General features: G+C 32.7%; 1 protein-coding gene across 18 annotated transcripts; it reads right to left on the reverse strand.

Moving 5' to 3' along the window:
• Nucleotides 1–344: 344 nt before the first annotated feature.
• LOC141660259 (ETHYLENE INSENSITIVE 3-like 1 protein) lies at nt 345–11,034 on the reverse strand. 18 transcript variants are annotated; one of them, XM_074467265.1, is made up of 10 exons: nt 10,792–11,034; nt 10,381–10,494; nt 9,491–10,276; nt 9,038–9,169; nt 8,562–8,663; nt 8,406–8,455; nt 6,926–8,282; nt 6,041–6,394; nt 5,258–5,306; nt 345–3,232 (listed from the first exon to the last, which is right to left on the reverse strand). In XM_074467265.1, exon 10 carries the CDS (start codon nt 2,612–2,614, stop codon nt 641–643), a length of 1,974 nt encoding a protein of 657 aa, XP_074323366.1. In that variant the 5' UTR covers nt 2,615–3,232; nt 5,258–5,306; nt 6,041–6,394; nt 6,926–8,282; nt 8,406–8,455; nt 8,562–8,663; nt 9,038–9,169; nt 9,491–10,276; nt 10,381–10,494; nt 10,792–11,034; the 3' UTR covers nt 345–640. The 18 variants fall into 18 exon arrangements, with proteins under 18 accessions (XP_074323366.1, XP_074323371.1, XP_074323340.1 ...); XM_074467270.1 differs by having other exon boundaries at nt 8,374–8,455; XM_074467239.1 differs by having other exon boundaries at nt 6,926–8,663; nt 9,491–9,992; nt 10,079–10,276.
• Nucleotides 11,035–15,354: the final 4,320 nt, after the last annotated feature.

The raw sequence follows: 15,354 nt of genomic DNA on the forward strand, positions 1-15,354 counted from the left end.
GGAAAAAAAAAAGAAATTATAGGTACTATTGAGAATATTTTGCTAAAATATAGTATCCACTCTTAATGCCCTCAACACTTCTATGCCATGTTTCTTCTTCCCTTTCTCTACATTTCATATATTTAGCAAACCAATAATTTTGTCTAGCAAAACAATAATGTTATACTACTTATTATTTGATTTACATACCGGAATTGTTAACATTCACAAACAATAACAGACGAGCTGAAGCAAAAATTTTGATTATTCTTGCAGACTACTCAAAGTCTAGAATAGAACTCTAGGATTTGAAAATCACCAAAAGATCTCCTTGGTTATATAGGTACTTTGTTATAGCACAAGCATTGCAACTATAAGAGATGCATTATAGGAAAGGGAATGCAATTGGCAGAATCCATGCTTTTAACAGCAATGTCAGGCACCCAATTGCCGATAAACCTTGAAACATACAACATTTGACAAAGACACATAAAGGAATCCGGGGTTGTTTCCTACCCAGATTTACGACACCTAAACAGACCCTAATTCAAATTAAACCTGCAGGAGGAGACCAAGTTCATAAGGTAGTAAATAAGAACAAACGAAATTGCAAGAGACTTTCCCTACCATAACGTCACAACACGAAACTGCCTTCCGAAGTTTATCCGAGTCCAAAGTCGGATGAACTACCCCAGCCTTCCCAAAAAGACCCGTCCTGCTTTGGAATTGAATCCACATGCTTTGGAATTGAATCCACAGTGTAGTCAGCTGTCGTTAAATTGAATGGCGAACCAAGCTCGAAGTCCAAGGGGTTTTCACTAAGAATGGCATCAATGATTGGATCATATTCTTTACACTGACCAAACTGGGAATCTGTTGATGGGAACATAGGTTGATCCTGGGGAATGCTTATTTCTTCAGAAATGTTACCTCCCATCACTGCACCCTGTTCAAAAAGGTTATCATCCAGTTGAAACGTTTGCTGCTGTATATTATGATCTCCTAAAATGTTAAGATTATTATTGCTGAGGTTCTGACTCTGATGAATATGGTCATCATAGGAAGGCATGAGTTCAGAAATCATCTTCTCCCTGTTGTTCAGAAGGTTGACCGCAAAATCATTAGGAGGAGCTGGCTTTTTCACCAGTTCATCAGTTATCTGCAATTGAGCAGAAGAATCAATTCGGTGTGGGCAACTGACATGGTGATTGTTCCTTGACTTTCTATAATGGAACCCCAGCTGAGAGTCACTATACAGGCACTGCGGATAACCGCATGTATACACTTTCTGGTCCATGGCCATGAGCGGCGCATCAGATGGTGGCTTTCTTTTTGATGTAAACTCGATGACCCGGTCGACAAGCTCTCCCTTAAATGGAGCAAAAGGTGGCACTATCAGCCTGCTTCCTGGGAGAGCAGTTCCGAAGTTGAAGAGGTTCACATCGTGGGGCTTGCACTCCTCAACATCAATCTTCTGGATATCTTCCACTCCATCAACATCATAATCACTAGTCTCACAGGTGGGATATGAACTACTGCAACCAACCATGAAATTTGTGGGGCTCAAATCAGGGTACATCTTTGGAGACAAAGAAGCCTCCTGCTTAATAACTGACAGCCAAGCAGCACTCTCCTTTGCTGTCAGCTTGTCCTGTAAGCACTTGGACTGCCGCACAAGCTTGTGGATCTTGCCAATGTTGGGAGACATGTGTTTGATCACAGCAGTTAAGACACCAACCTTCCAAGCTTTCTTCAGATCATGAGGCTTCTTATATGGAGGAATTCCATGGTCTTTAGTGATGCATAACTGAGGCCACCATTCCTCGTTTCCAGTAGGCCACCATGGCGGGGCAATTCCCTTCTCCAATGGAAAATGCCTCTGTGGCGGGTCACAGTGCTGCATCAGAGCAGACAAAAGTGAGCCCAGAGTAGTATCCTGGAGCTCTATCAAAGAGCGGGGAGGGGAGGAAGAGTTGCAGTCTTTATACTTTCCCGGAATGGAATTTTCGGCTTGGTATTTCGCAATTGCAGCAGGTCCATTCCTATCAAATCTAACTTTATCCTTCCACCATGCACGAAGATTGTCAGAGGCTCCAATGACCGGTTTTCCATTCTCAGGAATGATACCATACACAAAACCCTGGGCTCTACATACCTCCATCATTTTAAACATATATTTTAGGATACTATCTTGTGCCCGAGACATTTGCTTTCTTCGTGCTTGCTCCGGGGAATGATTCTGCTTAGCAATATCAAACCTCGCCTTGCCTCTCTGCTCTTTAAGCCGTCGCAGGAGCATTTTATCTCTCCGCATCCTCCTCTCTAGTTCCTCAACATCCAATTCCTCATCGCTACAATCATCATCTCTGGTTGCTTCATTTTCAGATTCTGGTACCACCCCTCCGTTCCTCACAGGATCCGGGAGGCAATCAAGGTTACCAGAGAAATTCATCACCGAAAAATTACCCAAAGCAGCGGAGCAAAGAATCAGCTCAATATTTTGATGTGAATGTACTGCCTCCAATGGGTCGTCCTTAATATTATCGACCTTTAAGCTAAATGCTGAACGTTTTTCTTTTTTGGAAATTAATGACTTTGACGGATGGTGATCTCCAACCGTAAACACAATTTTCATGCAATTTCCACGCTACAATTAATTAACAGATAAGAGTCATTGGATAATAATACGAATAAAAGTTAGCATAACGACTTCAATGTACCAATATCTATGCTAAGTAACCAACTCCCCCAAAATCTTAATGTGTCCCATCTTACTTGTATGAGGGGCCGGTATTTATGTTATGTAACCAACTCTCCCAAAACCTTAAGGTGTCAACTGGGGTGGGAGGACTCAATCCCAAGACCCCTCCCTATACCGTGTCCTGATACAATGTTAAGTAACCAGTTCTCCTATAATCTCTTCAAGGATCTTAAGTTAAATACTAATATAAAAAATACAATATAACATCCTTGTAGACATTTGAGTAAGCTGGTTACTTCATATAATATTAGAGTTCAGATTAGGGGAGGGGTCTCGGGATCAAGTAAGAGCTATTTACCTAACATAGATAGCGGTACATTGAAGTCGGTAATGCTAACTCTTCTATTATTTGTATTATTATCCAATGACTCTTATTTGTTCATTTATTGTAGCGTCAAAATTGCATGAAAATTGTGTGTATCGGTTACAGATCACCATACGTCAAAGTCATTAAATTGCAAAAAAAAATATAAGTTCAACATGAGCATACAACTGTCGCATTAAAAAATCACCAAAAACAAACAAGATGAGCATATGTTAGTGCTTTACGACAAGAACCATTAATATGTCGTTACGTTATTGAGATGAAATACCCCAATTAATTGCTATATCTATATTTGATAGTGCTAAAAATATCCCATCTCAGTAACTTATCTATATGGAGACAATCAATGCCTCATATAATATAAGTACAAAAATGAGTAAAACAAGAGTTAAATGCACGCTCAGGCGCAGAGAAAGAGAGAGATAAACCACCAACTACTTATCTAAATAAATTAATAAAATTTAATAAATCAGGCCAATAAGCAAAAGTATCAACCAACAAGTTGATTAGATAAGCATGTCATAATGAACAAAGAAACAACATGCCATCGCCTATAGCAAAAATAAAAATAGAAGGGCAACTCCATATGGATATTTGTTATTTCGAAATAGTAAAATAAGATGAGATATACATCTTAAATACCATGGCAACTACATAACATAGGTATTTTTCTAAGAAAAAGTTTTTAAGGAAATGAAAAAAAATCGAAGGCAAATGGTTCAGAAAAAACCGTCAAATGATACGATATAGCTAAAACTAATCAAGGAATGCAAGTAAAGCCTATCATATATGGAACTTTAAAGGTAATTTATCTATCGTCCAAGCAAAAAAAAAAGTTTATATGCTATAATCATATGTAGATTTAGTAATTTCAAACTTGCACATTTTAAATACCACATAATTGGATATCTATACATTTCTTACATGGTTTTACCAACAAAAGTTCTAAGGTGTACAATATGTTCTATGTTCAAAGTTCTACGGTGCACTATATATTCTATACATGCCGGGAGTCGAACCCTTGACCTCTCTTAGAGAAACCAATAGCTCGACCTCTGCACCAACCCCCTTTGTTAATACTCGAATTAGTACTCCATTTATGAGTACTGAACTAAACCCTGGGATTTTAATGTATTTCTATAGCTTAAGGGATGATTAATGACATGAATAGGGATTATTAGAACAGTTTGTGCAACAAATTATTTCAAAAACTTCACAGCAGCGAAGTTTTACAAAATTACTCCAATAAGGTGCCAGTTTGGTCTAGGGCTGCACACAACTAGTAGGGCTGATAAATATAATTTGAGTATGTTGAGCTACCTTTTATAACCAACCACTGTCATTTTGGTATAACGCCATACCAAACTGCTCAAAGTTTAAACAAAAACATACAATGTACTAAAGAAAGAGCTTCTAAAAATTATGTTGAAATTTTGCAAACCCTTGTCGATATTAACTACTCCGTGCTATATTTACAAAACAATTATTATGAAGTAGTTCTTATTTAATAAATATTAGTTTACCATCTCACAAAAAGATATTGTATGTATGTATAATATACTGGTGTAACACGTTGTCCATTCCTCACGTCAGAGTTCTAACTGCGATGAAGAAAAAATATTTACCTTTGAAATATGTAAAGTCCCCGCTAAAACCTTGATGCAACTTAAAAGTCTATGATTAAGAGCTATTTCCATAAAAGTTTGGAGTGGTCATGGTTATGCATATTTAATAATCTAAATGCCGGGTAGAAAGAATATTACCTAAACATTATCGTATCGAAAGAACCATTATGAGCAAGTGTAGTGTAAAATATGAATATAATTATCATGTGTTTTAAAACAAGGGAGTCACTACTCAATACAACATTATTTTATATTTTTTACCATTTTTATTTAATCAACAAAGGTTAAGCCAATAATCCCACGGTGATCAAGTAAAAAGCAATATATAATTTCAAGAACCCTATCCGAACTAAACTTGCAAACAGATCCATTTTGAAAAGATATAGAAATATGATTATGTAGTCTCATCAACTATATGAATAAAGATTCACCTTAAAAGTGAAAACACTTAAATTAGCTACATGCATACATAAATACTCATGAATAGATCACACAAAAAGCAGAATATGAACATAAAAATATGAAACCTAATAGCATTAAAACAAAAGGGTACGAAGAAAAACTTACCAGCTTCAAAAAATGAAAGAAAGTAACTTGGTTCGGCCATTCCAAACAACTAAAAGTCAAAGTTAAAGGTTGAGGAGTTACAATAAAGAGAGGGAAAATAACATAAAAGGAGTTCTCAAGAAAAAGAAAATGAATGACAAAATGATTTCTTTCAATTACGTAGTTTGAATTAATCCCAATATTATAATTTAGTAAAATTATTTTTATTGAACCGAACTTTAAAAAAGATTTTTTATAAGAATTTTATAATATTAATTTATCAAAATTATATATCAAAATTATATAATTAACCCCTACTACTTCCTTATATTAATATAAATATGATTATTCATATTTCATGTTAAACATTATTCTATTATCTTCGTTAAACACGCATTTAGCTGCTTAATTTCAGTATGCTGCGACATGTTAATAATGTAAAAAAAGACTTTATTTGAAGTTATCTTGGAACTAGTCTAAAAATTAAAACTATTTTTAGTCTAATAAAAATAAATTATTACCTGCAAAATTACGAATTATAACTTCATTAGAAATCAGGATGTTATAAATTATTATTTATTATTTACCTTAAAGAGTAAACAAGATGCTAAATGTATTAATGAGATAATGATAAGCCCCTTTGACAATAATTCTTTATTTGCCTTGATTATTTCATCGTCACCGCTGACTAATTTAAATCAGGTATACCGCTTTGTAGATACATTTCGAAAATTGCAATTTGAAAAACAAAATCAGACAGAGTTCACAAAACAGAAGCAAATGGTGAAAATGAGAAACCAATACCAGCAGTACAGAGATGCAAACTCCCCGATTCAATTCTGTTATTATTTGATATCTGTCAAACAACAAGCCTTCTGCATGCCCTAGTAAATCATAATCCTCTATGTCGAACGAATTGAACTTGTCATCTTTGAACTGGTGTCATCATTGTCAAGGTCTACCGCAGAATTTTTATGTAACTCTTGATCTCTTGTTCAAGACCAGTGGTTACTGTTGGTTCTCGAGCTGACGAAAACTGGGATTTCCTACCAGAATATGCATTCTTATCTCCGCTGTCTACAGATACCAAAGGGCTGACAGTAGCTTTTAAAAATAATCCTTGGCATTATGCATTGACTGACCATGCTCAACCAGTTCCTGTTAAGCACAAAGACGACATTATTCCTATTAAGCACAAAGACAACAAAAGAGAATATAGTTTTCTGTGCTTTTGGGCTACAGCATGCACATGTTTTGTACTAAATGAAAAGGAAAACTAGAGGACAGGACGTAAAGAGAAATGCAGGATAACAAATTTACATGGTCAAGGGGTTAAAATTAATCAATAAGACTTCTCACTTGGTACATAGAGAAGCATAATTCGTAGTAAAACAGTGAGTGGAATTTTAATAAACCACTACTTTAGATCCAAAACTCTTGCAAGGAAAATAGCTAATCTACCACTGAGAAGATAATGGCAAGATGTTTGAAATATAACGCAATATGATTTGCAACATGATGCCTCTAATATATGCATATAATGCCGTATGGCAGCATGATCACAACAAACAAGAAGCAGTGTTGCTGGAACCATGTTACAGATGAGCATAAAGGGAACACAATAGTTGAGGGCTACTAATGCAGTTTGGATGGATTAAAGGTGAAAAAACTAAAGCTACTCTGCCTTACTCTCGTCACGAATTCCAGAAACCTCATTCATAGCTTAAAGAAGGTCACTTCCTTGCAATTGAATCAAAACACATCAGAAAACATTATATCATTAGACCATCTCCAACCCATAACACTAAACTGGTGTAACTTTTACACTATTTTAGTGTCAAAATTACACTATTCACACAACCAACTCCAACACAGTTACACTACACTTTACACTAAATGTCCAAGTAGAGATATGATATACTTACTTTTTCAAAGCAAATACCTTGTTTGGATGTAATAGGATATAAAAAGGATTGTGGGCATAAATTTGTTTTTGTTAACAAGGACAGGGGTATAATAGGAATTATGAATTACGCCAAATTGGTGTAAAAATTACACCAAATTTGGTGTCACACTATTCATTTGGTGTAACTTTTACACTATTATGGTGTTGGGTTGGAGTTGATTTTACACCAAAACTTACACTATTATAGTGTTATAGTGTAGGGTTTGAGTTGCTCTTCGTATAGCCCCTGTATATCAGTTCTACTCACATAAGCACATCCATCAACTTATCTACTCCTATAGTCCAATGTCTACCGTTATCATATTTGTTGGACCTAGTGATTACTGATTACAGAGCATTCTAAAAGCTTCACTGAATATGGATATGGTTATACAATACCGTTTGGGAAAATCTTAAAATAAGTAACTTATGACTTAAAATGAATAAGTAACTTATAAGTGATAAGTAAATAAATACTTATAAGTTATATAAGTGTTTGGATAATTTTACTTATAAGTCAGAATTTTTTTAATTTAATAAATCAAAATAAATAATTTTTAAATATAATCATATTATTTCATGAATTTTAGATTAGATTAACATTTAAAAATATATTTTTAAAAATTAAAGTTAATAAAAACGCAAAAAATCAAAATAAGTTGAGAAAAAGTACGTCATTACTAACATTCAACTTATCAGCTTATAAGTTGAAAATCCGACTTATAAGTTAGGTACACAAACAGTCCTCGATAAGTACTTACGGGCTTATAAGTCAATAAGTTACTTATAAGTTGTGGCCAAACATGCCCATAATTTACTTTTGTAGATTTTACGGTAAAGGATTATAGGAACACAAGTCTAATTAAAATTTAAACTTATTATGATTGAGACAATTGATTTTACAGTTAAGGAGTTGCTTCAGGTTAAGATGAACTGGAACCTATCAGCATTGCATCTCGATAGGAGTTCACAGATGCATCTTCTGCTGCCGAGATATCAAAACTTTCAAACGTTGATATGGATACACATTCATCAAAGTATGACATCGCTTCTTCTGTCAAACATTTTGACATCCTTTTCTTTTCACTGCTGGTCTGTTGACTGTTAACCACATAAAGGGCAGTGTCACTAGAATTGGACAAGAAAAAGACAATATTTGAATTTTGGAGGGAGAGATAGAGAGACTTAATACATTTTCAAGTCAATTGTCTATGTTGGACTTACAGAAATTGTCGCTACAAACACCGTGTTTATACAGTGGCAAAGTACACTCCCTGTGAGTTGTAAAGCTGATTTCATAATTTAATATTTTAATGATTTTGGCCAACAGAATAAGTTGCTTACTCTACTTCCTAAGTAAGATCTCTGAATAGTAGATACTTTTGGTTCTGGAAGTGTCTCCTTCAGTATTCTACTCAGTTCCTGACCACGATGTTCCTCGACAGCAAGATCTGATCAAAGTTTTCTAGCCCGTTCTTGAGACTGCATTAATTAAGACATTTTTAGTCTAAATGTATGATTAAATCAAGAGAACCATCCTCAAACATGTAAGATCAGCTAAGCACATGGTAATTAGTCCATGATCAGCATTAGGCTGACATGGAGAAGAAAGAATGCAATCCTACTCGAACTAGATCAAAATTTGCATCAACAACTTAAAGGATCAAAATACATAGGCACCTAGCTAATGCATTATTATGGATCTAATTAATGCAATCTCACACGTTCCATACATAAAACTAAAAGGAAGATTGAAGAGAGCAAACAGATGTTTTATGACTGTGTCTAAAGTAAAAGATAAAAACCATCCTCTCTTCATCATACTCTACTCAAAAGTCTGGTGGTAGTACACTTACCTCTTCGAGCTTTGTGACATTCCCTTCTGATGTCGAAAACCAATTCTACAGCACCAGGTTTTTAACGGAGTCGGGAGCAATACTTGTAACATCTGCAGTTGCAATTCCAGTAGCATTGCTTCTTATTATTGACTGCAGGAAATGTACATCAAAACATAACTATCATACTAAGATTCCAAAAGTCAAATTAGTAAGACAAAAATTGATAAATATTAAATACTAACGAAGTGGCAAGTGCATATTATAAAAGAAACAATTAGGAGGGAACAGGAAAGAATTTAGAATTTAACACATAAAACGTAAAAGCCTAAATCTTTGAATAAATAGATGATAGGAGTATGTTATAATATAAAACTGCATAAATGATACATAAGAAGAGGCTTAATTTAGGACTCTCCACAGACTAAACTAGTTATGATAAAAGAAATTAATAGAAGGTGCAGCCAAGTTTACGTTTTGAAGGTCATCTTGGATACCAGAGATGGCACGCTGAACTTCCGATCAAGGTTATCACGTCCTCGGCGCCCGACCACCTTCATGAAGACTAGTCGACAAGTGGCCCGCCTAGTCGTAAAAAGTCGACAAAGTGTTCATGACACAAATAATTACTAGATATAATTGAACACGTTAGTTTTATAATTTAAATCAAAAGTAATAGAATAAATCGTTCAAAATAGACGTGGGTACACCACAATTATGGTTATGAAGGCCCCAAGTCGGGATCCGAGACTCTTGGATGACCTTCACGTCAACTAGTCGACGACAAGTCGGGCTTCGAGATTCTCGGCGCCCGGCGCCCGAGTACCTTCGTGTCGACTAGTCGTCGACTTGGCGTCGACTAGTCGTCGACTAGTCGTCGACTTGGCGTCGACTAGTCGTCTTCGTTATAACAATGCTTCCGATCAAACAGTTTCATATATTTCACTTGTAGGAGTGACACTCCTGTGCGAGTCCCCTGGAGTATCCAAAGTAAACATATAAATTGCAACTTTATCAAATTCCTAAAATTTTAGTTCAGACTATGACATTAGTGAAGCAAACCATTGCTCAAGTGTCATTAGCACATTAAAGTTCCAAAGCCTAATGGTGACTGGAAAACTTATTGCAAGTTTGTCCTATGAAGTGACCCCCTTAATTCCTGACCAAATTAGTCTTTTGTCTGTCACTAGATGCAATGTTAGTCCACTTCCTTGTCTTTTGATAGTTTGATAGTCTAGGGGACACCCTTTCCCGATCATACTACAAAGATGAGCACATCTAGTTAACAAATAATGTCAGATTTGAACAAATCTCCACAAAATAATTATATCTCAGTATATCGAGTAAAAGTATGAAGTCCAAACCCCATTGGCTCCTCTTCTTACTGAAGTAGATCTTCTTACGTTACTCAATACTGGTCTTGAATTATTCATGCTTCCATAATTAGTTGGTGTAGCATATTCTTGCTCCACTTCACTCTGTAAGCAAATAAACAAATAATTTAATGAGCATGTCAATCTGCAAATACTGAATATCTCTGAAGTGCAAAATCTAAGTAGTGTATATATCCTATTGCCATTTTTTTGTAATTCGTATCTAAAGTAATATAGAGGTCATTTTTCAGCATTTTAAACCAGCTAAAAATCGCTAGTTTAGTCACATTTGCACAAATCAGCATGCACATTACTACAAATCATCGTTTACGCAACTACGATTAAAGTATGTAGGCTACATCAAAATTGCATATAAACAAACAAGAAAATAGAATTCCTAACCACCAAAGGCCCTCTGGATACCATTATTTCTCCGATTTTCGACTAATTGAAGCACCCCCTCTTCCCAACACTCAATTTAAGATCTTCTTAAAACACTTAAGATCTTCTTGAAGGATTTGAAGGCTGCTGATGTTGGAAAGAGGAATCGGATAGTATAAACGTCAATTACATCCGAAATTGAAAAATAGAAAACCGATTCGACTCGGAGGTTGTTTACTTTGGTACCCGGGTCTGATTAAAGTGATACCAGATTTATAAGTAGCAATTTTGCCCGGTCAATTTTTTGCAATATACAAAAGTTTTTAAATAATAATTTTTCAAAATTTAAAAAATTCAAAAAAAAATGGAATATATACGATGTATTAAAAAGATAGAAAAATACTATAAAAATGGAATATATACGATGTATTAAAAAGATAGAAAAATGTATAAAAATAAATTGCCTTTTACAAAAAAATGGATTTTATTTATAGGTAAAGACGAACAAAAATAGTTTAAATTCTACCCAAACTGCTGGGCAATCAAATCAAACCACCCACTCAAGTTCATCGGAGGTGGTAGACTTAAACCCTTTAACAAAATTAAATCTCTTATATATATAATATATAATAGGAGAACAACTAAATTATCCCTATTTTTAGTATTTATATAAAAAATGTGATTTGTGGGAATCGAACTCAAATTATTTCATTCAACTATACAATCTCTTACCACTACACTATATTATCACATGTGATTTTTATCATACACATAATATGTAAGTGTGCTAAATGAGTATTTTATTTAACTTTAAAGATACTTACTTGAATTACGCAAAAAAAAGATAGTTAATTGAATATTTGTACAGTTAATTTTAAAGAATTGAATTTCAGATATAAAATTAGGCATAATACTGGTACATAAATGGATTATTATCTTATTTATTAATCATTTTTTAGTTTGAAAATATATCTCATATACTTTTAACATATTTTTTATTATAAAAAGTAATTAAAATGTACATATATAATTTTTTAGAAAATATTGAATATAGAATCGCTTATATATAAATAATCCATATTGGTATTACATATTTAGATAAGTTCGAATTATAATGAGTCAATGCATTTTAGAACTTGGCCCATTGTTTAAAAAATACTCGAAATTTGACTACATGACCCGGCCGAAAAACATCGTCACATTCTACGTTTAGTACATTTAAATTACAAGATCGGCGAGAATATCTTATCAATAATGTGAATTTTTTTAATATCTTATGTTAATATAAATTAATGTGTTTGAGGTCTTTATATGATTAAGTCAATTGATTATTTATATTAAAATTACTAACTTCACTGGTAACGCATTATTATTTTTGGGATTTGTCCCAATTTTAAGAATATTTGAAATTTGAAATGAGATCTCACTAAATTTGTTAAAACTATGATTATATATTAAATCGATTTATTTTTTATTTTTCACTTTAAAAAAACTAACTTTTTAAAAAGAATTATTTTAGATCAACAATATTCATTGATCAAGATAATATTGTACAAATATTTTGAATTATTCAAATAAAAGTTATATCTATACTATATCGTAACATTTGAATTCAATGCATTTTATATTATTTAAGGAAAAAACATATATTGTTCAATAATTTGAAGAAATTAACCAGTTCAACTGATATTTATAAAACTTTTTCGAACTGAATTTTTTTAATTTTAGAATAATAATATAAAATGTTATCAAATTATTATATGAAGAAATATTAGAGTCGTAAAGAAAGAAACTTAAAAGCGGTTTAAATAACGATATAAATACAATTTTTCTTTCGAATTCTTGAAAAAAATCATAAATATCAATAATAAGTCTTAAAAATATATAATTCATTTTTATGTTACAACCATGATTGATACTCGGTTGCGTAAAAAAATAGATATGGATTGTTTGTCAATGATAATGTGAATACCATATATAAATTATAGCAATTTATTTCTTACATAATTTTAATTTTTGAATAATTATAAATGCATGTTATTTAAGTAATCAATTATCTCACTAGATGTTAATAATGATTATACATGTACATAAACAGATATTTAACATATAAATAATTGAAACCGTCATAATTTACTAAGAGATGTAACATACAATAATTTACATGCTAACACACACACATACGTATAACTTAATCTTACTTTGTTAATATTAGTGTAAATAAAAAACTAACATTTTCCCATACATACATACGTTGAATTTCAAAAACTAATATTTTTCATTAAAATCAACTTTAATATTAACAATAATGTAAATTTTACATTATTGTATATTATGATTGCAAGTCATTCTGACTTCAGTTATGTATTTTTTATCTTTTTAAATTGAGTAAGTTAATTGTAAGTTAGTAGCTAACTCAATAATAATATAGAGCAGTACATATAGTTTATTTAAATAAAATTCAAGATTTTGGTCAACTCTGTATTCCAACATATATGTTATTTTGTAGCTTTTTATTTGTAAACATACTAACGGCATTCTACAGATTAAGTTTAATCATTTCATTTTAAACGTACACTTACTACCTTGTTTATATTCATTCATTAAATATAAAATAACGGGTAAGAATATATAATATAATTATAGTTGAGATAATATTCACTCCTAACACAATCTAACGTACACTTACTACCTTGTTTAACACAATCTATTGTTTTGGGCGTGAATTACGATGATCTAGGAAAAGATTTGTGACTGGGAAGAGGTATGTTAATGACTGGATAGCAACTTTCAAATTCAAATTCAAATTTCAAATTGTATACTTATTTTCTCTCTATACCTATTTTCTCTCCATCTCTATTGTTGCTCATGACAGTCTATCAGTTTTATTTTCGTTAATGTATGATTGAACTAATTGATACTCCTTTTACATCTGAATCATTGAGAAAATATTGTTGTTGATTGTGTTTATGGTTCTTGCTTTTGGTCTTTTGTTCATAATTTTTATTTTTGTGTTTATAAGTTTATGTTATAAATTTTAATCACTTGTGATATATTTAATTACATCTACTTTAATGATATATTTTTCGTTGATGCAGATTGTTTGTGACTCTTATGTTGCAACTTTCCGGACTTCTGGAAAGACTTACGAAGGAAGAAATTTAGAAAAGAACAAAAAAATCATAGTTTTGGTGAGTTTGCTGGTGGTTTCCCATATTTGTTAGTATCATATTAAAATATGTTGCTTACTTATTGTTCATTATATATAGACTCTGAATCTGAAAAAATGCAAAAGAATATACGTTCAAATACATATTTACATATGAATTGTTTGATTACAATTCTATGTGATATTTGGTTTTGCTTAAATGGTTGCATATGAAGTGTTTGATTTCAATTCTAACAGAGTTTTGAATTGAATATCAATTGTTTGATTTTAATTCTAAGAGAGTTTTGAGCCGAATACAAACCGTTTAATTTTAATTCTAAGAGTGTTTTGAATTGAATACCAACTGTATGATTTTAGTTCTAAAACAGTCTTTTATCAATTTTTCTAGTGTTTAACCTAAAATCTCAGGAATGTTGCTATATTCCTGCAATGATACTTGATCAATTAGTTTAGTAATGATAGAATTCCAATCCGTCAAATTTTGCACATGAATGTGAGGCTCCTCATGTAAATTTACTTAATTTTGTATTTGACAAAATTTAAGAATAGTGGCTTCAAGATTTTGATATCACATTAATATGTTAGCATAAATTATGCTTCATTAAGTTGGTTTCTGATTATAAGTTTCTTAGTTATGAAATAATACTAGGATTCGAATAACTCAGAATATGAAGGTATACCTCAATACCAATATATTAGTATATATTTTATTATAAAACCCAAGTGATTTTGGGCATTTCTTTAATTATCCTTCTACATATGTCGTATTCACACTATTACACAGATTTCACATGATTAAATTCATTGTTGTTGAACGTGTGCCGCTTGTCGTCCAGATTATCTCAATTTAATTTGAAAATTAATTTATAGGTGTGTTACTGGATAATGAAACTGAATTAGTTACTATGATTAAAGTTCTTTTAATTTATTATGCCAAGTAATGTTTCTAAATTACATTGATTGCTTGATTGCTTCATCTGTGTTTGATAAGATAATTTGGATCAAGGATTTGGATGTTTTAGCAATCAAAAGTTCTTTCATGCCTTTAATCTCTTTTAGAAATTTAATATCCAATTCTCATAATAAAATTAGTTAGTAAAGCTTAATTTTTATATCTTAATCGATAAGGATCTCTTGCATATGGCCTGATAGGGTATAAGCAACCCGACTAGGGCCCAACCTGGATCTAAGGGGTATCAGGCTCAATTAATGAACCAAGACCCCCTTACCCGGAGCAATCGAGTGGAGAGACCCAGGCTCAGGACCAACCTAGGACCTGGATCATCTCACATCCAGGATCCAACCCGGGACCTGGATCACCTGCCTACCAGGGTCCAACCCATGACCTGGATCACCTACCTACCAGGATCCAGACCATGACCTGGATCATCTGCCTACCTGGATCCGGACTAGGG

The sequence above is a fragment of the Apium graveolens genome, chromosome 1, assembly GCF_009905375.1.
Source record: "Apium graveolens cultivar Ventura chromosome 1, ASM990537v1, whole genome shotgun sequence".
NCBI classification, from domain to species: Eukaryota; Viridiplantae; Streptophyta; class Magnoliopsida; order Apiales; family Apiaceae; genus Apium; species Apium graveolens.